The sequence below is a fragment of the Ascidiella aspersa genome, chromosome 2, assembly GCF_963924565.1.
Source record: "Ascidiella aspersa chromosome 2, kaAscAspe10.2, whole genome shotgun sequence".
Classification (NCBI taxonomy): domain Eukaryota; kingdom Metazoa; phylum Chordata; class Ascidiacea; order Phlebobranchia; family Ascidiidae; genus Ascidiella; species Ascidiella aspersa.
This window is the reverse complement of record NC_139448.1, coordinates 3,150,420-3,176,003: the sequence shown is the minus strand read 5'-3', so window position 1 is coordinate 3,176,003 and position 25,584 is coordinate 3,150,420. Positions and strand designations below refer to the sequence as shown.

At 35.9% G+C, this 25,584-nt stretch overlaps 1 protein-coding gene across 1 annotated transcript; it reads right to left on the bottom strand.

Annotated features, from left to right (window-relative positions):
- Nucleotides 1–10,372: 10,372 nt before the first annotated feature.
- Nucleotides 10,373–19,314, bottom strand: LOC146163159 (calcium homeostasis modulator protein 5-like). Its single transcript, XM_083382373.1, has 9 exons — nt 19,255–19,314; nt 18,348–18,472; nt 15,589–15,679; nt 14,327–14,457; nt 13,906–14,015; nt 13,454–13,636; nt 12,264–12,405; nt 11,586–11,739; nt 10,373–11,221 (listed from the first exon to the last, which is right to left on the bottom strand). The coding sequence occupies exons 1-9, from the start codon at nt 19,277–19,279 to the stop codon at nt 10,671–10,673; spliced, it is 1,512 nt and encodes a 503-aa protein (XP_083238499.1). The 5' UTR covers nt 19,280–19,314; the 3' UTR covers nt 10,373–10,670.
- Nucleotides 19,315–25,584: the final 6,270 nt, after the last annotated feature.

Genomic DNA, 25,584 nt, shown 5'->3' with positions numbered 1-25,584 from the left:
TAGGCTTGGTGGTTGGTATAATGGTGTTTATTGAGTGTCATTGGAACGAGTCGTTCGGTTACATTTTTTATCCCATCAAATTTAATAAGGGTTTAAAAAAAGCCTTAAACTTTGCCCAGTAAAACTGTGTAGCTACAAAAAAAGAGTTTTAAATAATAACTCGGCACCTGACTATACTTCAGGTAAAAAACGGACAAGGTTGTTTTTCTAGAGACCAATAATTGGGATTTTTAATCCCGTTCCCGTTACTATCTGGATCAGGGGCGGATCTAGAATTTTTGTTTGGGGGGTATGAAAATATAAATGACGTCACAAAGTAACGTATTAACGTCACGGTGATATCGCAAAGCGAAACCGCCTTATTTGTTTAAGTTGCAAAACTTATGCTATTGCATACACGACGCCTCTGGACCAAAGAAATTATCAAAATTGGGTGGAACATACAATAAATGGATTTTTTTTGCATTTTTTTAGTTTAAGTATGCAAAAATACATGTTTAAGGAGGGAATGGGAGCATGGCCGCGTGCACCCTCCCCTGGATCCACCCCTGATCTGTACCATATAGTGTATTTATGACTAATTGCAATTTGGGTGGTTGACTTTTTCGTGCATTCCCAATGTTGCAATAATATTTTTCCACTGGCATTTCATAAAAAGGGCGAGCACAAAGATTCTCTGGGAAACAACATCTTCCTAAAAGAGTACGCAACAGGTCAAAAAGTTACGAGTTATTTTCGTTTCAAAAATGCCATTGCGGCTATAAGGAGATCATTGGAATCCTTAAATAACTTTCGACTTCCGAGTGATTTCTATTCCAGTTTGCAGCGAGCCGAGATACTGACACAGACTTGGACAACTTGTATTTTATTTCAGTCTTTTTGAATTAGATTAGGATTAAAGAATTCGCAAAAAATAACATAAACTAAAATATGAACCGGAAATATCAATTTAGTTAAAATTACCATTTTCAAAAGATATGAATAGCATATGAATAGCAAAACAACGCCCCCCGAGATTGCATTTTTCGAGCTGTTCAACTAACATACATTGTTGAAAATTTGTTTTGCTGTTGGACTAAGTGGCATTTTTGGTATAAATGGAAAAAAAACTAAAATCAATGGTAAAAGTAAGCCGGAAAGGTCCGGAAATTTTTTCCAGGTACGTCGAATATATATAAAAATGCTTTTTCCGAGGCCCCATTTTCACTAGGCAATCTTGCTATCCCCTTGAGAGTTGTTAAACTAAGATTTGAGTTGTACATTTGTGAACGACTTTAAACGATAACCTTAGGCTTTCTCAGGTTACTTGTTTTAGACGTATGCCTTCATGACGTAACTTTGTGACGCAATCTTTGAAAATTCTTATGCGTTCTGGTAAAAATAATTATTCTGAATTTACCTCTGACAAAAATTAAATTTAGAACAGAAACAATTTACAAAACAAGTTCGAACAACAAATAACAGAAAATTGTTCTAATCCGTAGACTTGGACACCTACAGAATCATTGTAAGTATGACCTGGCCTATAGTCGTGTTTGCTCCGGCTAACGTTGGTTGTGTAAGGGGAGGTGTAGCTCGTTAGGGATTCGTAACCCGATACCAGGACGAATTAAGCGCCCGAGCGCCAAGTGTCTGTTTGCTGTGACGTCATAATGGCTAAATATAATTAGGGCTCGGGTTGTTTTTGCTTGTCGATGGAGAGGACGAACATCGCTACTGCTGTTCTATCTTTGGACGTGTTAAAATTAAACGAATATTGGTTGTGGGGATGGTTATGTACGCAGGCCACACTTAGGATCGACTTCCTAATGCAGCAATAGATTGACAAAAAACAATGTTATAGTAAGACACGCCTTTTCCTATTTTCACGAAAGGTTGTTACAGCAGACTAAATTTCATTTTTCTATTCTTGCTTGTTCGAAAATTTGTAACTAAATTCAGGTTAACCTGCTGAAGCCAGCCAAAGAGTTTTACAATGGCTGAAAACTTCACCACTCTTTATAATTTCGTTACAAAAACCTCTTTAGTGTCTTTTTTTAATATATCTATATTTTTATCTTTTTTAAAAAATAACAAATGTACCGCTAATGCGCCTATGGATTTTTATTTATTATATAAACTTTACGCTCAATATTGTTTTAAGCTGCCAATATCGCCGTACAATCAACGGTAATTCGTTTTAATTGAGCTAAACAATATATTTTTCAATGCTGTTTAACAACATCACAATACATAAACCGGGTTTTTGTATAACTGCGGTGTTAATAAGGTGTTCTCAAACAATCACTCTAAATCTACTTCTGAACAAAGCAGAAAATTAGTGTTTTTTAATTATATGAAATAGTTGCATACTCAGAAAAAAAAAGTCATAGTGCTCACCAAAGCGTAAGATTACAATAAACTATGTTAGGCATATACTCTGCTTTCAAGTACGATTTTACAAAGGAAGAAAAGGGGGCAAACCAGCACTACCAATTTTTCATGAATAGCTGATATTCTAAAAAAAAATCACCATGCTTACCACTCCACATCTTAAAAAAACCTATAACCGGCATATAGTGCTTTACACGGACAAAATAAGGGCACAACACCCAACTACCGCTTCCTCCCCATATGTGCGTCCTTAACTGTGAAGATGTTCACTTGTTTTGACACTACAGGGTCGTTTGATCAGTTACCTTCCGCACAATACAATTGCCCGGGTCATGGGTGCTAAGTTTCCTTTCACTAGCAATCGACAACAAGCTTCTTCCTACAACCCCCAGTATCGAGTTTATAAGTCGCCGAAATTCTATTCTGAGGGCTTCTTCAACGTTGTACGCATTCAACTGTCATGTAACAATGCCTCCAATTGTTTCGCATCAATCGGCTGTATGCTGATCACGTTTCAAAAAGCATCGTTTAAAAATTTACACTTTTTCTGCACAAGTTTAACTTATATTAATGGCGGTGGGGTACACAATAAAATATATTTTTAAAACTGTGCCGATTTAACATATAGTTTGCTATTTATGATTTTCCATTACTGTCGAAGTTGCACACTTGCGCAGAACTCTAACAAGAATGGCAGGTTTTTTAAGATTTCTTGAAACAGAATGGGATATTTACAGAGATTCAAAAATCTTAAAAAAATACTTGTAACAAAGCCTACTTGTGTTGTATAAATCCGGCTTTTGGCGACCACGGTTCGAAATGTATTGTTTAAAATGTTGAAAGTTTAATGTACCAAGTTTACCTAATAGTGGGACTATAATTTGAATCTTGTGTGTCCTAAATTTAAAACAACATTTTACACGTAAAGTAAGTTTTAATAAGGACACTTTAAAAAAAAAAAAAAATTAATAAATAAAAATAAAATTGTTGATAACCAATACAGCCACTCAGTCCATGTTGGTAATTACGAGGTTGTGGGGTCAACATGACTCATAATCAAGGATTTGGAATCGTTATAGCACAGAATCCAACGAATAAGCGACAATTAATTGTATCATAAAGTGATACTGAATGTGCCAATCGAAACCAAGCATTGATGAGGTAAGCCTAGTGAATCTTGTTTTGAGCATAACTACTTGAATTATGAGACAGTGATTCACCCTAAAGCTAGTAAACACGCCAATGTAATAGCTGTCACTTGGGATTGATTCGCCAATTGTACCAAGAAGCGACTAGACCCGAGAAAAACAGGACTCGTAAATAACACAGCTCTAGGTAAACAGATAACTTGGGGGTATGTTAAAAATGAATAAAGAGATATTAGAAACGTTGACAAAATGCTAACTAATTCTATATGGCTGTGATATTTGTTCTACGTCTGAGTAAAACTTCCAGCCATTATCTTAAGATTTATTCTAAACGTTCACAAAATGCCACTTACTTCTGGATAGGATTTAATATTCATTCTACGTCTAACTACAACCACCAATCAATATGCTTTAAAACCAACTCGATTTAATACAATAAAACTCGATTTAATACAATAATTTTACCAGATAAGCTGGCAAATGACTATTTTGGCATAAGGCGAATTTAATTGTGGAAACACCGCAACATTTATCTAATACCTTAACCATATATAAAATACCCGAGGAAAAAAGTGAACGGCCCACCAGTTGAATTGCTGGCCAAAACGATAAGTTTATAAAAAAAGCAGTACTTACGTGTTGTGTAGTGGGTTAGTTTGTAATTTTCCTCTTGGTCCAAAAACGTTGTACGACAATCTTTGCCAGTCAATGTGTTCTCTCGTCAATAACAACTATAGCAACAACAATTAAAGCTAAACAGAAAATAATGGTGTTATTTTAAGTAAAAAATACTTGTTTGTTACAACAACAACTACATATTATATATATACCGTGAAGGTATAGGTGACTCTATTAGACACTAAAATGATAAACAAATACCAAACAAAGTGTTTCACACAACGTCACAAATCATACCAAAATAAAATACGGATTTCTGTTATAAGGGACGCCTATAAAACAAACTTGGTCTAGTATAATATTAGACACTGTAAAAAGATAAATAAGGATAAATATAACAAACAAAACGAGCCCTAAAAAACACAACGTCACCTAAATCACCAACTATCATAAAACCAGGGTTTAAAAAAATCTTCCAAACTAAGTTTTCTATTCGTAGGACAACCGGAAATAGTCCAATGTAACAAGAGAACACACACGTAAATAACGCATTCACAAGAGTAACGTTGCCAGTTTGGCGTAAGCTGACGAATTACTGCCTGATTCTCCTTAATAGCTGTCCAACAGTGGCAGGCCTACTTAAGGCACACTTAACCAGTTGACTTGCTTCCGCTCCGCTATTCTGCCATCAACTGTGTACATGCCAACTTTCCACTTGTACAAGATCTGTAGTTTCCTAGGCACAAGCCAACATCTCTTTTCCCATCGACAGTTTGGGAAGCGTTTCTCTTTCTTGAAGCGACCCAAAGGTTTCGCCCTACATTTTATATCTCTGTAGCTTGTTCGAGAATTCGACAAATGCATGTGTGCTGGCAGAAAACGCGAAGCTAAAAACAGAAGGCCATCAAAACTGTGAGCAATAACGGGCGCTGGTCTAGAACCTTTTTTAGAAGGCCGCTGGTCAACAGAATCCTAGCATTTTCTTTAGGTGCAACTAAACCAGTCGTCAAAATTGAAATTGCAAACTGGGAGAATAAATATAATAACTGACCAACCCAAACTAAACGTAATTATTTCAAAACTTGCACACAGAAACAAGCCCAACTCGGGTGAGCGCAAAATAATTTTCGTCCGGGGGTCTATATCGCTAACATTAACTGGGTTACTGTAGGTTGCGAGCTAGCGTGTTTTGGTGGTTAAAGTATTATTATTATATTCTACCATTTTTTTCTCCGTTACAATTTAACTTTTAACAACCTGTTTTATTTTAAACAACATTTTCTGTCACCACATTTAATTTGAAAAATTACTGCTTGGCTTGCTTTTGTTGGAATTATTTTAATAAATATCGGCATTGAATAAATTACACTTGTAAAGCACCCTAACTTTTTGTTCTTACTAACTTGTCAAAACAATGCTAAAACAGTTTTTTTTGAAATATTAATGCATTATGTTATGTGTATTTCAGATTACCTATTTTACTTACATATTCTTATTCTGATATGGCCCCCTGTCCAAAATAATTGCCCACTGCTGTTTTAGTATAACAAACACGATTTTTTACAATAGAAGACAAAAGTTTGTTAGGTTCTGTAAATTACAACTAGCACTGAACAAGCGCCAAATTAGGATGTCGTTTGTTACGTCATACACTCGTTACCGTACTTATTTTAAAAGTAATACAGCAAGGGAAGAGCCTCCGGGCCTAAATCATCAACGATTTTTTTTAAATGTTTTAAAGAAATAAAATGCTGCTAAAAGTGATGCATTAACTCCAATTGCAGCACATAACTAAACAAAGTTACTTTCCACTAAAAATTTTCCTTGCTGTTTAACAATATTTGGCATATTATAATATAATAACTTGCCACAATTGTTCTTTGTTAAGGATTTAAGCTTAAAACTTAGCACATAAGCCTAACTGGAAAATATGTCTAGCCACTGTTTTTGATTTTTCTTATTATGTCTGATAAAAGTCCATGTCAGTAGGCTATTTGTGTGCTACAGCGCACACCAATTAACGGAGCCCCTTACACTGATTCTACACTGGAAATTCAGTTAGTTGTTTGAGCAGCGCAATTTTTGTCAGTTTTTCGCGATACTGGCTGCCGCTTCCTATCTTTAGCAATCAACTTGAGTGTGTGTCAAAGATACGGCAAGTTCTGTCTAAAGTCCTAGGTGACTGGTACCTACCCCTCACCATTTGTGTATCAAGTTTATCATTAGGTGCTACTTAAGCAAGCTGTTGGCTCAGCAGGGGGCATTACATGATGATAACAGACTCAACTGTTTGCTGCGACTCATTAATACCGTGTTTGTTTGGAAAATGTCATGGAAACGCTGTTTTAACTTCGACTAAAGATCAAGATAGGCTACAGCATTGCTGTAATGTGCAAGTGTTTTCAAGGATTAGCTTTGATTACCACTAGGTAAGCCCGATACTTGAAAATTTATTCCGATACCGATATACGATATTTCGGGCAAAAAGTATAGCGATATGATTCGACAGGGAATGACGTCACTACTATGCCTAAACAAGAAACAAATAAATAAATAAAATTAAATTAAAAGTTTTTTTTTCCAAGGGATTAGGATAAAATTTGCTCGAGTGTCAATAAATTTTGTTACTTCCAGTTGTTAACCTAAAATTTTGATTAATCCACGTTTTAAAGTGGCTGATTTACAAATCGCTAGTCGCATCGCAAATTGTGGCTGGAATTCCTATATTATTTGGCATTGCATTACGTTATGATGATGTAAAATCCTTATTTGTTTTTAAGAAACATTTTTTAAACACTTTTCGTTATTGATAAGTATGTTGAGTGTTTACATACTTTCGCATTATGCTAAATGAAGTGCCTAAACTTACATGCAAATTGCCAATATACAGCGACGGCGAATTCAAACGATGCATTGCAAAACAACACGTTAATTACCATGGGCACACAATAACTTACCAGTTAAACGTAATATTTACCTAATTACCAAGCTCATGAAATAATTGGGTCATTACCACACCTAAAGGCGTCTTGTTCTGTTGTACGACAGCGTCATCATGCGGCAAATCATTAAAAAAAATTTCTCCGCTAGGCATTGAAGTTTAAATCGTTAAGCAAAAAGTTAACTAAATTGTAATTAATCGCGATCTGATGATATTATTCTGAAACGACGTAAGATGACATCATACGATCTGTGATCTGAGCACCAGAACTCCACAAATCTCTACAGTCAGTGTACGACATTAGGGGAGCAACCGTCTTCTGTAGCAGACCGGACCGTTCCAACTGTGGAAATGTTTTTATGAAACTGTGAAAAATTCTGGGTTGTACTATTTTCTGTCGGAGCATATATTTGCACAAAAGTATTCATGTTCAATAAACACTGAAGACTTACCTGTACATAGCATCCCAATGTTATACAAGAAGCTAAATTAGGTTTGTTTATTAAATGTTTTCAGCAAGTTTTTATCTAGGTTTTTGTCTTTTATATTGTGGCCCAGTTTTACTTTTTTTTTATGTATTGTGTGATGCGATAATAAGAACTTCAGTGCGATAATAAGAAAGTGCAAAGTCAATTTATACTTTACGTCCAGTGAATGGGATAATAAAATTAATTACCAACGTTGCAAAGAAACTGTTTTCCAATGACTTAAGTCGCTGTCAAAAGCATTGGTGAAGTAACTTAAGCCCAAGTCAAGCTTTCTTTTTAAATAGGAAGTCAAATCCCAGTCAAGTCATCATTATCGCTTTATGTTGTACTACTATTGACGGGCCTTTTAAGAATATTTACTTGTTTTATTAACCCCTGGCACGGTTGTATATTCATAGAAAAAGAGATAGCCTTTAAAACAAATTAAAAAAATAGGACAATTTCGAAGGCTATGTAAAGCCATAAATTTTCTTCAATACTTCAATCAAGTCCTTATACTGCGTTCCTTTTAAACAAGTTTTGAAATATTGGAAACCACTTCTTTGCCCAAATTATCAACTTATTGTGACATTTGTAAGTTTGAAATCTTTCACACGTTAGAATTATTAATTTACTCATAAATACGTTTTAACCTTTATTTACCTTTTTGACACTTTTGATGAAGATCCTTTACTCAACGGCAATTGTAGTTAACATCCAACACCAATAAGTCGATTGTTTAGTTAGAATGTGACATACTGACGCTTATGTAATATCTTTTGCGACGTTTCGAATAAAACTTGATATTTAAAAAAACTAAAAGGCGTGATACAAGTTGTAAAATCGCAATTAAACATAGCGAAAACGAATTGAAACTACTTCAAGATCAAAAAGCCATACACTAGCGCTTCAGAACATACACTGTAAATCTCAAGCTAGCAAAGCAACAGCAATCAATGCGTTGGGCAAAAGCACTGATTAAAACTAACCACACACACGACGGAAGTGTACAGTGGAATATTTAAGGGTAGTGTTTCTCAACCTTTTTTTCTCCATGACTCGAAAGTATAACAACGAAGCTTTGGCGATATGAATTCCTTTACTCAACGTTTTAAAACGAACGCAAAGCATTAGCATTAGCAAGTTCAAATTTAATTATTATGACCCATGTTATCGTATAACTTCCTCAATTGTCTCAAATTTAGTATACCGAAAGCCATTGCAGTATACTAATGATATGTAAGCCGTAATCGTTGGTCAAAAAGCAGCTTCAGAAGGGCTAGATTTCAGTTGTAAACACATATGTGTGTTCATGTTTCATTGTCTCAAATTTTTAATAAATTTTGCATAGAACCAATTTCAATAAATCTAACCATGTGAATTACTGAAAGGAATTATTCTAACCATGTGAGTTATTGCAGGTCACTTAATTCTGGGTCGCGACGCATGGGTTGAGAAACACTGGCCTATGGTGAAATACAAGATGATGCTTTGAAACTGACGCTACCATTTAAAATGGTTAAATACATAAGTTAACAAAATACTGGCAAACGAAATAAGAAATGAAATACTATGAGTTACATGCGTACAGCTACAAAAGTTATAAAAATACTGCTTTATGCAATTTTAACAAACAATTTATGCTCCTGCAATTCATGTGTTAGTTCTTTGTTTACCGAAAGTTTATCTTTAAAATAAAAACATTTTAATTTCAGTTTTGTTTAGATCAGGATTTCTTAAACAGGGGGCTCCACTTTTTAGAAGACCATATTAAAACGTTTAACGTTTTTGCGCTTCTAAGCACTGTCTGTGAAAACCCATCTGTATAATACAAATAACTTTAAAACAGGGGGTCTTAAACTGGGGTCCGTCAACCCCTTGGGGGTACATGGGCTACTTTTAGGGGCCACATGAAGACCTAATCAAACTCTAGGTGTACAGTTTGTAAAATAAATTACATTTTTAAAAATAAGATTCGAACTGAAAAAAAGCGCCTGCACCTTCAAAGTATTTAGACTTCAGTTCAGTTTTTCTAGGGTGTCCGCTTTGAAAAAAGAACCGCCGCTTTAAATTCAAAGTTACAGTGAAATTACAAGGTTTTGTTGTGGCGCAGATAAAGTTTTAAGGTACTAATTTATTTAAAAAATGATAAATCTATCTTAGAATCGAATGTTAAAGCCAAGTAGGTCGATTAAATCGACATTCGATATGCACTTGTATCATCATCAGTTAAGGCTTTGTCATTCAGGTTCGAGCTACATTAGATGTGTGCATCGTACCCAAATAACAAATATATGTTGTTTAATTGGCCATTTAAATCCAACAAGACGTTTGTCGCATACCGTCGGGTTTAATGAGGTATTTGTTTTACCACAGGTTAGCGCAGATTCTGTTTTTAAAACAAATTTTGCAGGAGGTGTGTTTAAGTTTTAAAAACGGCTCTAAAAAAAGAAAAAATATCATTCAAGCCTAGAAAGAAGAGGACTCTCGACCCGCGATGGTCACGATTTACAGATATTAGGCATTTTTAAGAAAAACATTTTTTGACCCTTGTCGTAGACCATTTAGTTTAATGTGGTATTTTCTTTACCACAGGTTTGGCGCAGAATCTGATTTTTAAAACACATTCTGCAGTCAGTCGTGTTAGTCATAAAATCGATTCCAAAAATGTCACTCAAGCCCATTATAGACACGTTCATAGTGTGCCTAAATAAAAATATATATAGTTTAAATCGATCATTTAACTTCAACATGACGTTTTTCGTATACGGATGGGTTTTATGTGTTATGCAAAACCATAGTTTTTAGCGTAGAATCTGTTTTTAAAACACATTCTGTAGCAAGCTGTGTTTGAGTTATAAAACCGATTTCGAAAATGTCATTTAAGCCCATTATAGACGCGTTCATAGAGTGCCTAAACAATAAATACATATGGTTGAAACCGTTTAAATTCAACATGACGTTTATCGTATAGGGTTAAGTTTCATGTGGTATTTACTTTACCACAGTCTTTAGCGCAATATCTGGGGTTTTTAAAACACATTCCGTAGTGTGTTTGAGTTTCAAAATTGACTCCAAAAATGTCCAAAAAACTGGGAAAAAAATTATCGACTCGAAAAAATGTCATCCAAGATTAGAAAGAAGCGGACTTTCGTCTCCTGATCCTGAAGTCGGATGATACTGGACGTCACCAACATCTTCATCCTCATCCCGGAGGTTGTGAAGATCTTCCTCGGAGTAATATCCTCCGTGATCACCGAGAGATGTTTCCCGGAGCTTTTCGTCCTCTTTCACAGGAGAAACTCTTCTTTGTCCTCCAGGTTCAGAAGATGGAGGATCTATATTGTGTTGTTGTGAAGTAGGAGGAGGATAAACTCCTTTTGTTTTGGGAACAAATGGATCTACGGACGGGGATACAAAATAATTTCGAGGTGGGATAACTGGAGGAAGACTTCCTCCTTGATTCTTCTGATCATTCTCCTTTTGTTCCGGAGGTAGTTTTTGCTCTGCAATCTCCTCAGGATTGTGAGGGAGCGGATGTTGTTGTTGCACCTCGACGACGGTCTTCTGCTTGCCTAGCGACGCCATGGCAACCATGGGAAACGCTGGTCCTCTGCCTTTTTTGCCACTAGGGGGCGCGGCGAAGTTTGATCCGTTCTTGGCGTTATTTGATGCTGTTTAAAAACAAAATACAAAGATCTTGGAATAAACTTAAAAATTTTGGACAAAATACGAATATTTTTGACAAAACACGAATATTTTGGACAAAATACAAAGATTTTGGACAAAATACAAAGATTTTGGACAAAATACAAAGATTTCTGACAAAACACAAAGATTTCTGACAAAATGCAAAGATTTTGGACAAAATACAAGGATTTCTGACAAAATACAAAGATTTTGGACTAGAACATGACTTGTGGTTTATTTAAAAATACTTCTTATTCAGTTATTTCACAAATAAATTGACTAGGACTTAGATCTTTTCAAAATGACTTGTTGACAACACTGCCAGATAGTCTTGTTTGCAAACCTTACCTTTTTTTTTCTTAAAGGGCAGCAAACCCTTTATTTTCATGGCAGCATCTTTCACAAGATCCAAGTCTTTAGCGTCCTCTGCAGCTCTCAGTTCCTTGTTGACGAACTTGTGCAGAGGACTGTAGATCGCACGACCTCGCTTGCTGCGCGTCACCTAGCGGTCGACAAATCACAAGTTAAATGACCGCGTTGTGGCGCAACAGAGCAACATTCAAATCATTCGAAGTCTAAATGCGGTACACGATTGTCAGCTTGTGGGGCAAAATATGATTCGCGGATTTTTTGCGGGTCACACACAGTAGTCTACGAAATTTCGTGCTAATAGTGTTCAATTTGACGAAGGTACGCAAACACTGTATGAAACTTCCAAGTAGTACGCAACTGATTTTGTTTTTGGTATTACAAGTTAAACAATGTTCTACAGCACGCAAATGTTTGGCTCTGTTTTTAATAATCACAGCTTGAAAAATGTAAATTTTTATTGTTAAATGTTGAACCCAAATAAATCCATTGATGTCTTCTCCCATAGATAAAATAATTACCGAATTATCTACTAATTTCAACAAAGAGTATATTACTAAACCAATATATGATGACATCACTAAACTAAGTGTTTATGACCCCTTTCACCTTATAAACAATGACATTGCCAACTTTATCGTCTATGACGTCACATACCTTGTCATTGATGACGGCGATCTGATCCCATTCTTCCTTGGATCTTGGTTTAGTGAAGTATCCATCAACGATACGCTTTGCTTGTTCCTCGGCCTTTTTCGAAAGTTCTTCCTCGAACAATTCCACTTCGGATTTGCGATATCTGTCAAGGTCAAATATCTTAATTCAAGGTCAACTGTTGTAAGTGAAGTTCAAATGTCTTGAGTCAAGGTTCATATTGGTAATTCAAGGTCAGATGTAGAAGATCGGACTCAATCTTTTTTAGTCATTCTAAAATGTTTAGTCAATCTAAAAAGTCAAAGTAAATTGTTCTGCGTCAAGGTCAAAAAATTTAAGTCAAGGTCAAACGTTTTAGAAAAACCAAGTTTTATATTTAACCAATATGGCAAACTTTAACCCCTTTAAGCGAACATAAGAATGGGTTTAAAGTGAGGTTGACTAACATATAAGCATTTTTAGAAGAAAATAATTGTTCGGAAAGGAATGACTAGAAATAAAGTTTAAACTAAACAAGCCAAGGCAAACGTTTTTACTACTTTAGCATTTAAGTATTTTTCGCAATACATTTCAGGTAACGTAAAATTGTTTTTCAACATTCTTCGAAGAGCGATTTCGAGTGGTGTTCATAATGCTCTAAAGAATAAAGTGGTGTTTTGCGGTTGTGGCAGTAGCCCCAAAAAGTTAATACAGACTTGCTATTACAGTATATCAAATAACGGCTTCCAATTAAGGTGGAGAACCTTCACCACGCTCGGTAAATCGCATTTAAGCAAAACTAGTACATAAGATGGCTTTGGAAAAGCTTACCGGAATCATTTAGCCTATAAAAGTGTTATGGTACAAGCAGTGCCGGTTTAACCACCAAGCTACTTTGTAAGGTTAATTTTTTGTAAGGCTGATAGTGATACAGACTTAGTACCAGTACAGTACAGTTTTTGCTTAAAACGAATGACCGAGTCGAGTCAATATGTGCCTTGTGTGTGAGTAGATAAATAAATCGTTTCATTTATGCTTTCAAATTAGGCCCTTCACTAGTGAACAGCCTTAGGCCTACAGTACACTTAAAGTCCAAGCTAAAAACAACTAACCTGCGATAAGACTCGAATATTACAAGCAAATACAGGTAATTGCAGAAAGTTAGGCATATTGATTAACGAGGTAACACATTTATGTTACAAAATTAATTTCACCTGTCGATGTAGTTGCTTTGCTCGTAGGAATACTTGGATCTGCACCGGAACGCGAACATAAAAATCACCCCCAGGAACATCCCAAAGCAAATAAAGAACCATCCAATCACGTGACTATCTGCCCTCAGGTTACGCGCGATCGTTTCCGCTTCTTTCGTCACAATGACCTTCGCCGGGTTTGGGCTGTAAGAAGTATATGTCTTGGAAATTACCTTGACATGATCAGTTGAATTTTACGGGGAAAGCAAACGAGATAACTTTTAACGGATGGGAAAGATGACACAAGCTCGTATTCAAACGTCTAAAACGCGATGATGTCGATCTACTCGACCTTTTTGGCTTTGTAGTTCAATATTTCAGAATCTTATTTGTTGAGTTAAACTAGTAACACTGGCATGGAATTTTAGATTAACTCCTTAAACCTTATTCATTTAACTATAAAAAGCACTTACTTGAACTCGCAAGGCAGGGGAAGGGAGTTATTGTTGACCGCCAAGTTGAACTCCGGTCTTGTTCGATAATTTTGGGGATCCGGCCAGCTTGCGCATGCGTAGTAGTCACCCTGAAGAAATCAAAAGTAACAACCTAAATTGATTGAAAATAAAATATTCTTTTTCAAAATGGGTAAAAGCAGTCGTGTTTTGGGCCAATTGTAATTTTCAACTATTCCCCGTAATTTAGCGGTTAACCGGACAAAGTATTTCTACTTCGGCATATATATATATTTTTTTTTTACATTTTAGTGTGACAGCTTTTACGAAACAACAACATCATTTTTTTCTGTTTTTTTCTGTGACAAGCCTACCTTGCTTGCATCATTGATCAACAGATTCGGGTATTATGCGATGGCTTTCGGTGTATAAGTGAACTTACCTTTAGAAAAGCAAGTACAACCCAAGTAGCAGGAGCTATGATGGCCTTAACACCGATCTGTATAAAGATGAAGATGAAGTGGAAGATTCTTTTTCCGCCTTTACCAACGCCTTGGGTCCGATTGCATAAGCCTGCAATATAAATATACAACATTGAAACAATTTTTTATTATATCTATGGATTATAAGAGGTTGTAATTAGACGTAGAATTAATACCAAAGGCCATGCAGAAGTAGGCAGCATGTTGTTAACGTTTCAAATAAATCTTAAGGTGATGACTGGAAGTTGTAGTTAGACGTAGTAAGAATATCAAACCCAATACAGAAGTAGGTATCATTTAAAATGAATAAAAAGTTCTAACGTTCAAAATGTCACCTACTTCTGTTTGGGCTGCGGAATGTTATATCAATGGCAAATAAAAAATTACTTCGTTTATCAAGTGCGCCTATATGTGGTGCACTGAAAGTTAGTTAAACTCGACTCCTAAAAACGTGTACTGTGCTTAAAACTAGGTACAAAAGTGGTATTTTCGTAGACAAATTTACACTTGTAAACACTTGATTAAATTAGTTGGAAATATAGCCGAGTATAGTGTGTCTCACAACTGGAAAGTATTTGCAGGGTATATTAAAAAAATATCAATGCCTAACAGAATAAGAAATAACGTTTAATAAGTACCGGAATAGCTTCTTTTTAGTTTACCCTGCATGTTAGCAACAACATATTTAACGTTGATTTATTTCTCCAGCATACAAACTCTTTGTCAAACATCTATGATCAGGGCTGCGGAGTCGGTTAAAAACAACCCGAGTCCGACTCCGGCTAAAAAAATAAACCCGAGTCCGACTCCCGAGTCCCGAGTCCGAGTCCGACTCCGGCCAAATGTAAGATTTTGTCGAGTCCCGAGTCCAGCTCTGACTCTACAGCTTGTATTTTACCCATTTACGCAACTAAATTAAGGTGGATTTTCTGCAATCCACTCATATTGGTGTCATAATTGATCCACCCGCATTACATGGTTTAAAAATATTTCATCTTTTGCTATTTATACTTTTACAACTTACATTTTGCCGTCTTAACAGTTTTAAAATTTGATACTGCGCATGCGCACGTCGGACTCGGGACTCGGGTAGTTTTACGCGGTCTTATTCGAGTCCCGAGTCCCGAGTCCGACTCCGGCAAAACAAACCGACTCCGTCGAGTCCCGAGTCCCGACTCCGACTCTGCAGTCCTGTCTATGATAACTAACATTCAAATCTTACCAGTTGTAAGTCTCCATGTCCGTCTATTGACCAAGTATCCGACGATGAATAAAACAACAGCAGGTCCCCATATAAAGGTTGTTCCATATACCTAGAAAATTCACGATTTAGTCACAACGTTAAACTAACAATTTTCTCAAACTTTTGCTTAAAAGGTAAGTAATCTGTATGGAAATACCAGTTGAATTGGAGAAAGGGTTAACTTATAATAATGGGACAACGTCGTAATTTGCTTGATGGTATTATTGTGAGGTGGACAATTCTAAGAACATATTTAGGAAGTGGCCATTTGGCCGGATCGCTCTTTTACGCTGGCTCCAATCCGTATTTGTTAATTGATTGGGGTTCGAGTGGTAATAGTATTAGATTTAATTTTGCATAATGTCATGTTTATTCCGAAATCAATGTAATTACTTTGTTAGCCGGGTAAATAGCCTCAGGAGGTGACTATTGGCTATTTGACCGGATCGCTCTTTTACGCTTGCACCCGTTAGTGATTATATGTTGATTTGAACCACTTTGGCGTCCGGGTAAATAGCTTCTTCCATAAATCTATTAATGCTCGTATATGCGACAAGCAAATGCAAGGAGGGATGTCGATACTTATTTGGTTCCGATAGACGATATTTTGGACAAAATTTATCGCGGTCTTGTTCAAACCCTAATGACGTCATCACTAGGCTCAAACAAACCAAGAAGATAATATTGAAACGTTTTCCATGCTATTACTCTAAAATTTACTTTAACGCAGGGGTTCTTAAACTAGGGTCCATGGACCCCTTTGGAGTCCGTGAACTAGTTTTAGGGGGTCCATGAAGACCTAATTAAAATGTTAGTGATGTTTAAGAAGCAATTAATTTTTCAAGGAAAACAGTTAAATTAAAATAAAACGGTTTTGCACTGAATGTATTAAGACTCTTTCACATTTTTGGACCGAAATAAGCAGATTTATGCAGTTTATTTCTATTAGGGCGTAAATTCATGACGCCATTTTTGAATTTTTTTCACCTTCCGTGGTCGGCGCGAGCCAAAAAAAAATATTTATGGGTCCGCGGTAAAAAAAGTTTAAGAACCCCTGCTTTAGCGTAAGTTTAGATATCTCTATAGGTGTTAACCTACATTTTTTTTATTTAAATTTCGAACAAGAAATTACTGAGTTTCATTGTGGCTAGAATGCTTAACTTAATTTGGAATCGGACCGATACTAACCTAGTATCGGACGAGTACCGATACTACCGTTTGAAATCGAGTATGGACTGCGATCCAATGTTATCGGACATCTTTTAATGTAACTTATCGGATATGGACGGTAAGTTTACAAATGTTTTCTTTATATTTTGGTGTAAATCATATTCTTGGAGCAAGCTTTACATAACATAAACGAGCAGGCATATGGTCAAAGTACATTAAACACTGATTCACCCACGACATACTCATGCCCCCATAGGCGTAGGCCTAGGTTAGAGATTAGACCAGTGATTCCCAAACTGTGTGCTTCGAGAGATTGTCAAGTGTGCCGCGAAACTTTTTGTAATTTCGGAAAAGAGAGTATTTGTATTATTAATAGGCATACACGTAAGCATTTTAGACTTGAATAAGCACTATTCATTATAAATTAATAATTTTAAGGCATTTTCATATAGTTTGTCGTATTGAGGGCGATTGTAAAATTACTCTATTGTTGTTCTGTTAAAAGTGTGCCGCGAAATTAGTTAAGATTGTTTTAGTGTGCTCGAGCCAAAAAGTTTGGGAACCACTGGTTTAAACCCAGTTTAGAAGAAATTTTTGTAAGCGTTTGTTAAACGGCATTTTTTGGGGGCTTAACCTTGAAATAGCATTGCAGCGTCACAGTCCATTGCTAACACTGAACTGAACTTCGGCGTGTTTATTTGGAATCAGTGATACGTGTCCGATGCGGAGGTACTGCGTTGGAATTTTGTACTTGGAGCAGAAGTTGGCCCGGCACTCATAAATGCAATGCATTGTGACAAACCATCGCTTTAAATACCGAGGTCTATTTTAAATTTGTTTTAACAGCCACTAAACCAATCACGTGCAAGATAGAAACAAGCCAAATCCAACAAGTCATTTCAGTATTTCGGAACAGGAAAAATGTCATATTTAATAATTACCCTTTTTTAATGCTAGCATTTCTAATTTTTTGTTGTTAAATCTCTTATAATTCCAGGGTCAAACTGACTAGATGCCCATTTTGTGGTTCTTTACATTTGCCTGAAATTAACCGAAATGTTTTTGCTAAACGCAATACCATCCATATTTTTTCGCACATGTACAAACAAGAGGCGGGTATTTGGTAATGTTATTTTTTTAAGTGCACTTAAGTCCTGTTTCCAAATAATTTGACGTAAGTATTTTGGATAAATATGACTTGGGTGGAATTGAAGTGTTTTCATTAAGCATTTTTTTTATAAAATTGAGTTATTATTTATCCTCCTTTTGTATGCATAAAACCGTTTGAATGTAATATGTTGTGTTTTTGTTGTTGTTATATTTAGGCGACTTTAGTTTTCATGACAAGGACTTGACTTGGAATTGACTCGCTCTAATTATGACTTGACCTTGACTTGTTATTGATTCGAAAAGACTTGACTTGGACTTCGGTTATTTTAAAAATTGATTTGACTTGGACTCAAGTTATTTGACAAAGGACTTGACTGTTTTTTTCAAAATAAACTGTTTACATCACTGGTATTTAGTAATGAATTTAGACAAACATTAGATAACAATGTTTTGTTTACCTTATTATGTGGATACTGACAAGGACAGAAGAAGAAGATAAACTTTGTGAGGGATTCTGAGCTGATTGTTACGCCAACAATGCCGAAGTTCTGGAACGAGCCTTTGTTATTTCCCAGCACCTTCCCTAAAGAGAAGTGACTTTTAAAATATTAAAAACTAAACTGGCAAAATGGCGTATTTCACAGTGGTCGGTGCTTTTTACACGACCGCAAGTTTGACATTTGTAACTTAACTTAAGCAAAAGGGTAATTGTAATTTATTTGTTTAAAAACGGTTTTAGCAAGGCGTCTTTTAGGCTTGCAAAGATTTAGCTCCTAAAATAGGGTTTAAAAGTATTTTGCGCCAGCTTTATGTTTTCTAACAAAACCCATGTCTGTGTAGCTTACTTGTATTGGTGATTCGTAACAATTAAAACCTTAGCTTTCGGCAAACCATGAATATATTTTAGCTAGTTTGAATTTCTTGCAAATCAATTCTACAGTATAATTTGGGCTATTAAAATAAGTAATGTGAAACTATTGTGTTTGCAAAACAAAAAATGCTCTACGTTTTTGAGGGACATCGCGTGTCCTAAAGAAAATGCATTATTTATAATTATGTAACTAATTCAGCAATTTAAACATTTTTATATTAAGCTGCCCGACACTATGGCTGCGTTGATTTGCTAAACCAAGGCCATTGTTGAGGACAAATATAAGTTTTACTCAAATGCTATTAGTCAAAAACTAAAATTCATAAGAGATTTTTCCATTAAAATGGAATTCTTAGGTTCACTTATGGTTCAACCCACGACTAAAAAGAACAGCTTCCTTATTAACTGAGTTTAAAGTTTAATAAAATCTTTAATCGCGGGACATCAACTTTGAAATAGACCTATTCCTATTATATTGTTTAACTGTTTCTCACCGAATCCTGCGAACATTGACGCCATCTTTGATCACTTGTATACTTGCTCGAATCAAAGGTGAAAGTTTGAAGGCAGTGCACAACACACAAAAGACACGGTCTCTCGCCAACCATAGACTAACCTTCTACGAAACAAAGGCCAAGTAATTTGTTGTGTTTCAGGTTACCAGTCACGCTAATATTGAGGCCCAGTCTGTCTGCTACTATGAGTGCTAGAAGTCCAAAAGTTGCACCTTGTCTAGCAAAGCATGCAATAATCGCCTGTAAGTTTACGTTACACTCACAACTTATTCATGCACTCTTATATTTAGTTATTTCTCGACTTTTTTCGGGGCAACCCAAATACTAAGCCTAATTATAAAGCTAAGCTTTGGCGACTCAATTCTCTTTATATACTTGACTTTTTGTAAGTTTAAAGCAAACAAAATACTTTGCAAAGAATAGCATATGTAGAGAAACGACGCATGTCTGTTTGTGCTTGTAATTATAGCTTGTTCGCCTGGTAAAGTGTTAAATATTTCCCCTATATACTCATTTCCTTTCGTGGCCGTTCTGGCAAATCTAGCCGACATTCGACTCAGCTAATCTCCATCGCAGTCGCTCTTGTGCTATATAGTGTCACGCTGCTGTTGGATTAAACACTACAGTCAACTGATGCATGCCTTACTTGCGAGACCCGTTTTTACTGCGCTGTAAGCTATTTCATTGAAAGCGAACTATGCTGAATTATGTTAATGTACCGGTACAATAAATCTATAAGCGACCTGACAGTATGCTCCTTAAATTACAATGGCAGCTTGCTTAGTTTCGATTTAGTGGAGTTCAGATAGCACGGTGGTCATGTCTCACCTGTTGAAATATACATTGGTGACCCCGGCGTGATATGAACATGCAAATAAATCCTTCTGAATAAAATTTTATGCATACTGTCAGGTTGCATAGAAAATATGAGTTAATTTGGTTTGCTACCAAATATTTTCAAGCTACGTCGATCAGTTATGATTTGTTGAAACGTTTGTTGACAAGTATATGCCAGCGTTATTGCTTGTCAAATTGATATTTGATTAGCCGTAATGCAGAGAAAAATCGTTTGACGCTTTAAATTAGTGGTTACGCAAGACTGTTATAGTTATTGTTGCGAAATTATGGCCCTTTTTTGATAAAGTTAGTGAAAATATTACGATCGAGGTTGACTGCGAACACCTCTCGTGATATCTAATCTCAAAACCAATAAACGGATAGATTCTATCTCAACCAGCACTTACAGAAATCGTTACTTCTAAAGTGTCAAGGCCACTGTGGCTACTGTCTCTGGTCACGTGTTATGGTGATTGATGTTTTATATCTCACCCAAAATAACCTGATCACTTTGTCTGAAATTCCTGCGTCACTTAACCGTTATGATTTATAAGAAGGAAAACAGAGCAGAAGGCCAAACCTTGTTGCCAATTCCCAACATAACGCGAGATTTATCTCATTTGTGACTGCAAGCGAAAATGCTCTGGGTATTATAAGCCCATGATTGCTAAGGCCTTTGATGCCTCATTTACCTTTCAGACGGTGTGAGATAACCGTCATATAGCCCACATGAAGTTACTAGCATGCAGAGAGTAACTTTCTAGAATAACCTTTTGCGCCAAGGTTATGAAGTCTGCTTTAGGAAACCCATCTAATGTGGACTAGGCGATGTAATTTGTTTTCGCGTTTTTGATATTAGCACCTTACCCCCTTTTAATTGGTATTCTAGAGCAAAAGACTCTAAGCAACTAACTTCAGTTTTGCGATTTGAAATTCGAACTGCGTTTTAAGACGATAATTTTCTGCATTATAGGCTATTCAAAAGTGTTTTGCATTGTTGTTTATTGTGCCTTTTAAGTACCATTTCAGACTTGCATCGTGTCGTACGATCAGCTACCCCTGGAATTGTCCGTTTGCCGCCAAGACAAGGAATTCATGAACATTTTTCGCTCTATTGAACATCACGATTTCCAATACGTGCTGGATCGATATTGCACAAATGTCAAACATTCTGCGTTTGCTGGTCGACTCGTGATCGGATCCTGGGAAGATTTTAAAGAAGAAGCGCTGCCCAACAAACTGCTCGAGACCTTTTTCGTTTTCCAGGGACGAAGGAAATGATGTAGAGAAACGACGCATGTCTGTTTGTGCTTGTAATTATAGCGTGTTCGCCTGGTAAAGTGTTAAATATTTCACCTAGATACTCATTTCCTTTCGTGGCCGTTCTGGCAAATCTATCCGACATTCGACTCAATTAATCTCCATCGCAGTCGCTCTTGTGCTATAGTGTCACGCTGCTGTTGGAATAAACACTACAGTCAACGATGCACGCCTTACTGGCAACACGTGTTTTTGCTGCGCTGTAAGCTCTTTTATTGAAAGCGAAATATGCTGAATTATGTGAATGTACAATAAATCTATAAGCGACCTGACAGTATGCTCTTTAAATTACAATGGCAGTTTGTTTTAGTTTCGATTTAGTGGAGTCAGTAGCACGGTGGTCATGTTTCCCCTGTTGAAATATACACATAGATAATTTCTCAAATTTACAACTTTTGCTCAGAACCAATCTAAACAATTCTAGCCATACAAAATAACTTCAGTCAGCGACCCGACCAATCCAAATACCAACCAAATTTTGGGTGGCGACCAATTGGTTGAGAACACTGTTATAATTCTAAAGTTTTTTTATTGAAAACTTTTTTACTGTGATTTTTTTTAACATTTCATGCATGTTTTTCACAATCACAAAAACTATTTTATATGTCTAAGTTTGTCTTATATTTGCTAATGTGAAATAAAAAGTTGTATTTAGTCGAACAGCCGTACTATACATACAGAAAATATCACTTAACTGTTTCCCGAATCCCAATTAAACAAAAGTATCGAACTTCAAACTTTCCTATGCAGAGACATTCATACTGGGCGATAATTCCGCCAAGTTTTTAGCCTGCAGTAGGCCTACATATTGTTTATTTAAGCGACTGCCGTTCATAAACTTGTCCCAGTATTACGCCTGACTTAATCTATTCTATGTCCTTTAGGGCGAAGCATGCCTCAGTTCCAGCAAGGCTGGCGATAATTGTGCCAAATTCACAACTTACCAACTTCGTCTCGCATCGTTGTCGTTATTTGAACCCATCCTTTTTTACCAACACTTTTTGTGTGTCACAAACGCATAAAACTCTCAAGTCTAACTTAACTGTTAAGCGCTCCGATAGCTTTCCTCATGAAAGCGTTTCAACTTTGCTATTTTCTGCAGAAAGCCAGTTTGACTACGCCAAAACATTCTTGGCTTTACAACCAATTTTTGTCTAATACCCGATTGAAATGATTTGACTTAAGTGCATTAAGTCACTGTTTTGAAATGACTTGACTTGACTCAAATCTTTCGGGCAAAATGACTTGACTTAACTTAAGTCGTTCGGCAAAATGACTTAACTTTGACTTTGGTGTTTGTGTCAAATACCTTGAGTTAAAATCTAGTGTTTTCATTAAATTTGAAAAAAAATGAGATAATCAACCCAATCTTTGCACATAAAACAAATTGCTTGCTGTATATTACATTTTTGTTATTTTTTAGTGAAGTCATTGCTCATAGTCGGACGAGCTTTCCAGTTTTAATTGTTAGCCTTTCGAGTCTTGGACTTATTTTGCTATATTTGACAAGGAAACTTGACTTGGACTTAACTTGACTGTCACTTAAGTCATTTCAAAATTACTACTTGTTTACAACAATGTATTTACCCTACAACATGTTCTTTAAAACTACTGTTACAATTGTGTAAGTCCAACCTAAAACGCGGCTTCAAATAATACAAAAATCCTTTTCCTCTATGGTTCAAGGTTGTTTTTAGCTACTACAACAACAGAAAAATCAATTCAGCACCAGTGGACTACAAAGCCTTCGCAGAGGCAAAACAACGATAGAATAGGCTCAAGTACTTTTGAATGCCTCAGTCTAGGTTGCTGTTACTCAACCTTTTTCGAGGCGACCTAAAGACTAAGCTAGTTGTTCTCAACCTTTTGTCTTTCATGGCGCATTTACGTTGCAAAAAACATCTGTGGCCCAATAGATTTTTTTTGAAAGAAGAAACTTTAAAATAGGTTTAGAACAAAACACAGCAGAACATATTTCAAAGCAGATTATTATTTATTCAACCGTGTATTAGTGAGATACTTCCGGCTGAACAATAAATTGACATTCCTTTTTAATTCCTCCCAAAGTAATTATTCCTACAAACATAAATATAATGACAGAAATGAAACTGAATCTAGCTTTTTAAATTGGTCTGTGACACTGTGACCCACCTAAAAATTTCTTACGGCCCACCAGTGAGCCATGGCCCACTGGTTGAGAACAGCTGGACTAAGCGTTAATATAACAGCTAAGCATTGGCGACCCAACTCTAATTAATGATATTTTTCAAGTACACAAAACATAAGACAAATAGCATAAATCAAGTAGAATTTAATTATTTAGTCCATGTCTTATTTCACCATCAGAATCGATCTCACTAAATCTAACAACTGCTGCAGCCAGCAACCCAACAAATCATATGGCGACCCATAGGTTGAGAAGCACTGGCCTAGGTGGTGGCGTTTCTACGCTCAATACAACGAATGTAATTCGAACCTTCTGCTTTGTGTATTTCGACGTGTTAATCAAAAGGGTTAAAAGTTAAAACCTAACGATCATCGTCAACGATTGATTTGATTTTTTTACTATTATAAGAAATAAATTGTAGTAAGCAGTGTTGTAATCGTTTTTAGAACTCTTTTTTTTAAATTAACTTTTTTAAATCAGGATTTTTAATAGGTCATAGTTATAGGCATACTTTCATTTTTTGTATCACAAAGTTAAAATTTTACCTCTTGTGTAATACATAAAAATATAGAGTTTAACATTGTTATTAAACGTTACTTGGCTTAATAAAATCCTAATTGTGTGAATTTTTCTTAGTTTGTTACTGAAAAGTCGAAATTGCGAAAGTACTTCACTACAGGTTAAAATTACAACAACCTCAATTATAAATATTATAGTGTTATTTTATTTCAGAGCATTTAGAATGTGTAATTAATAGGGCAATTAATCTACTTTGAAAAAAAAAAAAAACATTTGTGAAAAGTGACACAGCAGCAAAAACAAGCAAAACATGAATTAGTGAGGGTATGTGCGAATTGAGTCCACCTTGTAGCTGCTATTAACCCCACAGCGAATCATCATCCAGTAGCGAACTACTTGCGCTGTTCATGGCCTGGCTTTCAGGCACAATTGTATTCAGGCTATCGTCATCTGAAACAAGTAACACATTTTGGGGGTAGACAATCAGTGCACAAGTGATTCGAAACAAGAATCAATTTGAAAGGTATTTTCAGTTTAAAATGCTTCTGGGTTTTTAATGTTCTAAACAATTCAATGAGTTTAGAATACATGAAAGTTTTTTTTGGGCGGGAGAAACTATGAATAGTATAACTTTTTGTGAAGAGAAGTAAAAATCACAACAAAATATGTTTAATCAGTTAATCCATTAGCTAAAAACAACACTCGAATATGACCAAGTTTTTCAACATTAAAAAAAAATTTACTCACGTGACTTTTCTTTTCGGCGCGATTTCCGTGGCGGAGGTTTGCGCTTGGGGGAATTCCCGGGCGAGAAAAACAAGTCGTCGATTTCAGTTTTCGGTTCAACTTCTTGTTCTACTTTTGGTTCAACTTCTTGTTCTACTTTTGGTTTAACTTCTTGTTCTGGGACTGGTTCTAGTTCTGGCTGTGGTGGTGCTTTAGGGATAGTAGGTGAGGAGATTTCCCGCTCAGTCTGTACTCCAGCGATATTTTCCTGTTTGCAAGTACATTTGCATTCGATAAAGAAGTAAAACGTAGAGAGAGCTTAGAAGAATATCATAGCCCATACAGAAGTAGGTATCATTTTTAATGTTTCGAATAAAGATTTGTAGATGTTGGAAATGATTAAAGAGTTATTTGAAACGTTCAAAATTCTACCTACTTTTGTATGGGCTTTGATATTCGTAGGCCTACTATGTCTTGCCACAACCTCCGACCATTATGCTTCAAAAGTCATTGTTATCCAGAGCTATTTCAGTAAAACACAAAAATCTTGCCGTCCATACGAAGATTTAATGTTGGCCACAGAATGGGAAATGAACCAGTCTAAGAATGAATCTTAAACACCAATAAAATAAATTAAAAGTGTTTCGTTATGTAAATGACATGTTACGAGAGTCTAGTACCTTATGTTTTTAAAAAAGCGACTTGTGCATGACGTTGAAAAACAAACATAATTACCAGAG